The sequence below is a fragment of the Panicum hallii genome, chromosome 2, assembly GCF_002211085.1.
Source record: "Panicum hallii strain FIL2 chromosome 2, PHallii_v3.1, whole genome shotgun sequence".
Taxonomy (NCBI): domain Eukaryota; kingdom Viridiplantae; phylum Streptophyta; class Magnoliopsida; order Poales; family Poaceae; genus Panicum; species Panicum hallii.
In genome coordinates, this window is record NC_038043.1 from 30849901 (window position 1) to 30857068 (window position 7168).

Genomic DNA, 7168 nt, shown 5'->3' on the forward strand with positions numbered 1-7168 from the left:
CTGTAAGTATTCTTCACCGAAAACTTCAATAATTCCTTCAACAAATTTTCCTAGGCACTCCAAAGCTGTGCTTGCTGCAAGTTTCAAGTTCTCATCAAGTTCGCCAGCCGGAGTACCATAAGCTAGCATACGAATTGCAGTAGTATATTTTTAGATATCTGACAGACTTTGTCTTCCAAAGCAGCCGGTTGTGGGTTCAAAGTAAGTTGACCATTCACGAAGTTTTTCAACGATCCGCAAGAAAAGTGGTCGCCTCATCCGGTACCTCCGACGAAACATCTCATCGGTGTAGATTGGGGGTTCAGCAAAATAGCAAGCATATAGATCTTGATGTGCGATTTCACGGGGCCTGGGAATATACCTTCTACGAAAGAACCGACGTCGTCTCGGTTGGGCTTCCAAATTGGCTAGGATGTTCTCCCCAATGCGACCAAGATAGCCATCGAGGAACTCATCTTCAGTTAGCATGTCATCTACACTGTACACATCTTCGTCATCCTAATGCAGTTCACCATCTTCTCCAAGCATGTCATCTACACAGTACACGTCTTCGTCATCCTCCTGCATTTCTGGTGAACTTGGCTCGTCCATTTCAGGGTGGATTGAGAGAGTATATTGAGAGGTACATCAAGTGGTCTCTATACATATATAGGCACAGCAGCAAGGGAAGTTTCTGATCAGTTCACACGGTATAGGCATTCAGTTCACACGGCAAGGCGGCATTCACACGGCAGTAACTTGATCATTTCACACGGTAGCAACTTGATCATTTCACACGGTAGCAACTTGATCATTTCACACGACAGCAAGGGAATAAAATCACTTCACACGGCAGCAAGGGAACACGACAGAACATATAGATAGAACAATGGCACCACATATTTCATAGTTCATTACACATAGTTTATAATAAAGTTTGTTCCAGCACATAGTGCATTACACATAGTTAGACTGGAAATAATTTGCTCCTCAAACATTTTAGAGCTGCAACATGCTCAGCTCTAATATCTTCAGGCATTCCTGATACATCTAGCTTGAGTAGATTTGAATATGTTTCAAACATTTTAGCCTCCTTCTCTTCCTTAGCTGCTTGCAGAGCAATCTTAGAAGCCTCTATCTTGTCATTGCTAATCTTTCCTTGCATCTCAAGAGCTTTAAGACGATTGGCTTGGACATTGTTCTGAATTTTTTCAAATCTATCGAGCTCGTCAACATGTATCACACTATCTTTCGATTTTCCTTTACCTTCATATGTAGCCCTTTTAGCTGCCTTCTGTCCCATTGGCCGTGGAAGGTCAATATCGTCTAGTCCTCCTTGTGTAGCTGTACTGTCCATCTCCTTCTCTTGCTTTGGTTCTTGCCCTGGAGCTGATCATTGTAACACATCCACTTCGCCTCGTTACGGACCATGTACCAAACATTCATAAGCTGAAAATGTGATCCCTGGTTGTCTTCCTCATAGAATTTATGCGCTAACCGCATTTCATCTGAATATCCACTCGTGAAAACCTTCCTAACCTTCAACCAACAATCGTTGAATGAGTTTGTGAATCTATTGATCTTGTGCCACCTATTTTTAACTTGCTTTGTGGTCCTCCATCTAATTTTTGGAGTACTTTGGTTGTACTCTTTCTGCACATCTAACCAATACTTCTCAGACTTCTTATTATTTCCAGAAATTGAGTCGATTGAATGTTTGAGCCAAGCACTCATCTGCTCAAAAATAAAAAGATGGTGAATAGTTTAATCAATCTATGCAAATTGTACATGGAAATAGTTTACGGAAATACCACTCTCCCATCTTCTTCAGGTTTCCATATTAACCTTACGTCGGTCCTAACTTCTTCAGTTTCATCATCACCATCGATGTCAACCGGGTTGTTGCGTGCAACGTGAGGTTCTTCGTCCACTGGTGCGCAATGTGATGTTCTTCCCACAAAATGTGAATTCTCAGGTAGATTACCTTGCTGGCCCACCATGTAGTTCATAAAACTATCGAAGCTGAAAAAGAAGAATGAATATGTATATCACTGCTCCTATTGAAACGGGCATGCACAATAATTCAGAATAAGGAAATATTGATTCCAGAAGTAAAAAATATAGATGGGCATGCAAAATTACTAGTACAAAGTGATTTTACCGGTACACAATAATTCAGTTTAACAACAAATTTCGTCATTCTTCAGTTCTACAGAACATATATCGAACTAAATTTACTAGTACAAAGTGATTTTAATTTGTATTTACACTTTAAGTCTGCACGTCTAATTTCAATAATGGGTGACTCCTCAACAAAGAATCGATGGTTCAGATAAAAAAAAACTCGGTAAACAAGTAGTAGTTATACTGGCTTTCACTTGCTTCTCTAGCCACAGGACAAAAGCATCAGGACCTGCTGGTTGCCGCTCTAGATTAGTGGTAGGAGTGTACCAGCTAGTTCTCATCTCACGATGATTCCACGGACATGGTTCAGGACAAAAGCATCAGGACAAATGCATCAGGAACTAACGCTAGGGGGCATCGATTCCACGGACATGGTTCAGAAAGTACCTTTGCAGCAAGTCTGAAAACAAGGGTGGGGCGTTGCCAGGGGATGAGGCAAAGGCAGCAATGCCGCCAGGGGAGGAGCTTCAACCTGCACTGCCGAATGGGATCTGGGCGCCGGCGCCAAATCGAGTGGCGGAGGGAACTGTTCCGCTGCCAGGGGAAGAGCTCCATTCGGTGGAGAACCTGGTGGCCGATGGGACTGCACTGCTGCCAGGGGAGGACATCGCGTAGGGGATCCTGGTAGCACCGTCGATTTCGGCCGCGGTTGATATGCGGCCGCCGGTGTAGGGCCGGGCAAGGCCGACGGAGGGGCGACGGGCGCCATGGGAGGAACGGGTGCCGCCCTGGTTCTTCTTCGGTTCCATGTCCCGATGGAGGAGGGAGGGACGGGGGCGGAGGAGAAAGGGAGGTGATCGATCGGGAGGAGAAAGGATGGAACACCGGATCCTAAACAATCGGAGACGGGTGTCGTCGCTTGTTAGTTGGGTAAAGAGCCAGAGACGTCGCTCCTTCCACAGACGGCTCTTATGTTTTTTTTGCAAATAACCCCCTGTAGACAGCTTAAGAGATGCCACATTGATGTGGGTTGTACATGCCCTTATAAGATCTTCATATTTATTGATTCATTAATGCACAGACCAAATGGACCATATATTAATTGATGTCACACATGCACAGAACAAGAAATTATTAATATCCAAATAAGCAACCAGTCAAACAACCATTGATGTCTATATAGCATCATTGTTGTCCATATATGCAGCCATGCAAATAGCCATTGATGTCTATACAAGCATCATTGCTATACATACAAGCAGCCATACAAGTAGTCATTGATGTCCATACAAGCATCCTTGCAATGAGCCATTGCTTCCATACAAGTAGCTATACAGGTAAAGTAACAACAACTACTAGTTATAGCGTAGCAAAAGAATATTAGATTTGGTGTCACAAAGATCAACCAAAATAGGAAATGACATACAAAAGAATCAGCATCAACACTAGTTCAGATCAGTAAGTGGAAGCTTTCTTTTGCTTCTGGTATGAGAGGCAGGGTTGTCTTGTTGAGGGATCTTGCTTCTAGTTCTCACTGCAAGACTATCATGTGGCACTGAAATTTCTTTTTTATTTTTCTTCCCTGCTGCCTTCCCTTTAGCTTTCTTCTCCCTGGGCTTGGTGGTGGCAGGTGGTGGTGTTGTCTCATGTGCAGGAAGTAGCTCAAGTTGGTTTGAGCCACTTCCGGACCTACACATGAGTTATGTACATATGAAAAATTTACCAAGCATGATAATATACGTCAGCAATGAATATGACATATACCTGAGAGAGTTTCTAGATCTTAAGCTAACCGAGGTACTTTATCTGTAATACAAATGTAATATTAGGAATGAATGAAATGCTATATGTCTTTGGAAAAAACCAGAATATAGATGTACAGACACATACCTAGGAGGAAAATTCATTGTCTTAGGTGTTAGACCAATAGGTACAATGCTACTCTCACAAGATGGCTCAATGATTTTCTTACTTTTCTTTGGTGGACTCCTATGTTACATCAACAGCAATAAGTTATTAGAAAGATTTTCTAAAATTGATAAAAAGTTAATGGTAGGTTAAGTGTACAGTGCTTACTCTTCAGCTAGCATAGCTGCTATGTCCTCAGGGTCACCTTCCTTACACTTATACTAGCGATGGCCATATTTCTTGCAAACTTTGCACTGATGTGACCCTTTCTTTCTTGTTGTGCTGCCTTCTGTACAACCTTTAAACCTCTGGTTCTGTCTTCTACCCACTGTAGATTTTATGAGTGGTGGATGCATAAAAAAACCATGATCAAATTGTGGCCATTGTGCTTTGTCAGGCATGGCAGGAATGAGAGACTCATAAGCAGCTCTGAATTTATCAACTGAATAATAGTTGTCAACATATTTCTCTAGAGATTCCCTAAGATATGTGATGAATGCAATGGCATGTTTGCATGGAATCCCTAATACTTGCCATTTCCTGCATGAACAATTTCTTTCTTCTAGATTGACAACACATTTGTAGCCACTGCCACCCTTAACACCCACCTCTCCAAAAATATCTCCACTTCTATGGACATCCATATCCAAGTTCCTGCTTTGCTCCCTCAACTCCTTCATGATGTGTGGCAAAATGAGCCCTTCATCTTTGCTGAGACATCCCTTCTAATATCCCACTTATCCATAATAAGTTGTCTAATCATGTCCATGAAGTCATCCAAATTCAAACCCTTGTACTTCTTTACCCAATTGTTGAAGTACTCTGCCAAGTTGTTTGTGATATAGTCAACCTTGCAATGGGTCCAAAATTGACTTCTTGCCCATATCTTAGTATGACATTGCCTTATATAATTCATTGCTTCTGGATTTTCTTCATCCATTGCATTCCAATGCTTCTCAAAGAAGTATGGAGCCCATGAATATGCTGCAGCCCAAAGATGGTCCTCAAATATCTTTCTTGTATATCTTTTATTGAAGTTCATCGCCAAATAGTTGCAATTACCTTTACGGTTTTTTCAACCTTAATTGTAGAAGCATGCAACCTACACCCTTCTTCTTCCTTCCTTAAATAATAAGCCCTCAATCGTCCTGGATCATTCTTTTTAGTGTCATACTCAAACTCATGTTTGATAGCATGTTGAGAAAGTGCCAACTTAAATTGCTCCATATTAGGATATAGACTGCCTACACTCATTGGTGGGACATCTCGGTCATAGGCCATAACTGGCATAAGTGGCAAGGGATCCTTGCCAACTAAGTCATCCCCCTCCTCATACTCCTCGTCGGATTCAGAATCAGACGCAGAGTCACTTTCCTCAACCACATGTGTCTTATGAACAGCTAAGTACAAGCCTTCATCATCAACACCCATATGTTCATTTTGTGGTTCAGGATTTGCTAAATTTTCATCACCATCAGGAGCATCATTAGGTTTATTTGTGCTAGGTTCATTTGTGCTATGTTCAGAGGGCTGGTTTGTTTTTGGCTTAGAATATTGGCTGCATATTGGCTCATTGGACTGGCTTGCTGTAGCAAGTGATGGACAAGCCATAGATGGGGTGCATGGGATATCAAGCACATCTGAATTTTCTGGGGTGTAGCATTCAAGGATAGGCACAGCATGTGTGGAATCAGTGTATGCAATGGCCATGCGAATTACCTTCTTCTCAACATACTTGCTAAACATTTCAAGTAGTTCCTGATCTGTTGTGACTCGTGGGAAGCATTTTTTGACTTCATCATAGTAAAAAACATGCACTACTTCCAGGTAACCAGGAGGGTACTGATTAACAATTTCTTCGACGAGGTCCTTAAAATTGCATAGATCAGAATCCACAACGTTACTTAAGCTAAAGTATAAAATATCCTTCCTATGCTTTTTAGGATTGCAACTGAGTCTAATTTCCAGCAAGTAACTTGACTTAGGGTCCATCCTGTTAATGAACGGCCCATCAAAACTAATTATCTAATGTTCCTAGTTATAATGTTCCTAGTTATAGTTCCTAGCGTGGAAAAAAAGAAGAATGGATGAAGAACTCACCTGCAGGAAGCCAAGAACCGTCCAGGTTCTTGCTTGGCGTCCCCATCCCTCGTGCTTACCTGAATCTTGTGCAACTGGGGATTTAACGCGGGGATTGGCGCGGGACTTGCACACGGCAGCTAGGCAGGCCTGCCCCCTAGCAGCTAGCGTGCTGCTCCAGCATAGCCACGTGAGCCACCCCTGCTCCCCCAGCAGCTAGCGTGCGCGATGGCTAGGCGGGCCAGCGTGCTACTTGAGCATAGCCACGCGAGCCAGCAGTGGCCAAGCAGCCCGCGCGCTACTCAAGCGCGGCCACGCGAGTGTGCGGCGGCCAGGCGCCCCGGCTCGCCCGCGGCCACGCGAGGAGCAGCAGCCGGGCATCCTCGGCCAGCGGCAGCAGCTCGTGACGAGCGACGGCTAGGCGGGCCCGAGCGAAACTCATGCTAGCGGCAGCCGCGACGGGACCGGCCGACCGTGCGGGATCCGGTAAGGATCGATGCTAGGATTTTGGGGCCGCTCGACGGTGGGAGATGGATAAGGTTGGGGGAAAACTGGAGGAAACTTATATGGATAAGGTTTGGAGAGGGGTACAATCGGGAAAATGCTGAAATATCTCAGCGATTAAACGATATTACATTCTATTTTTAGATAGAGATAACGGCAATGGCACATAAGGGATGAAATTACATTTTTCAATGGTATTGGGAGGATGGCTTAATTTTTTATGGCACATAGAGAATGGGTTAAATTTTTAGTGGCATACAGGAAATTTCCTCAAGTATCTACTAGTTTTGGGATAGTTTGAGTCGGGCACATCATTTGCTAATTTTTAAGTATCCTATGTCCTTACTCTAGCATATCAGGCATATCATTTCTCCCTAGCCAATATTAGTTTTAGGTATAAAAATGTAATTATGTTCCTTTTATTGATACCAAGTTGAACTGTAGATATCATCCTTCACTCTTAGCGTATTGTCTGATGCACTGATTTATTGATTTCGTAGGTGTGCTATTAAAAGTTATGTAAATACACCTATGTCTCAGGATATAGCTAGTTTTAAGTTTGCCCTAAATCAAA

The 7168-nt window shown here is 43.1% G+C and overlaps 1 protein-coding gene across 4 annotated transcripts; it reads right to left on the bottom strand.

Moving 5' to 3' along the window:
• Positions 1-3260: 3260 nt before the first annotated feature.
• On the bottom strand, positions 3261-6480 carry LOC112879881. Of its 4 annotated transcripts, XR_003226209.1 has the most exons (6): positions 6112-6480; positions 5074-5159; positions 4180-4995; positions 3994-4092; positions 3868-3909; positions 3261-3792 (listed from the first exon to the last, which is right to left on the bottom strand). XR_003226209.1 is itself a non-coding variant. In XM_025944304.1 (5 exons), the coding sequence occupies exons 1-2, from the start codon at positions 6001-6003 to the stop codon at positions 4924-4926; spliced, it is 1002 nt and encodes a 333-aa protein (XP_025800089.1). In that variant the 5' UTR covers positions 6004-6105; the 3' UTR covers positions 3261-3792; positions 3868-3909; positions 3994-4092; positions 4180-4923. The 4 variants fall into 4 exon arrangements, 2 of the variants coding, with proteins under 2 accessions (XP_025800089.1, XP_025800090.1); XR_003226210.1 differs by lacking the exon at positions 5074-5159 and having other exon boundaries at positions 4180-4339; XM_025944304.1 differs by lacking the exon at positions 6112-6480 and having other exon boundaries at positions 5074-6105.
• Positions 6481-7168: the final 688 nt, after the last annotated feature.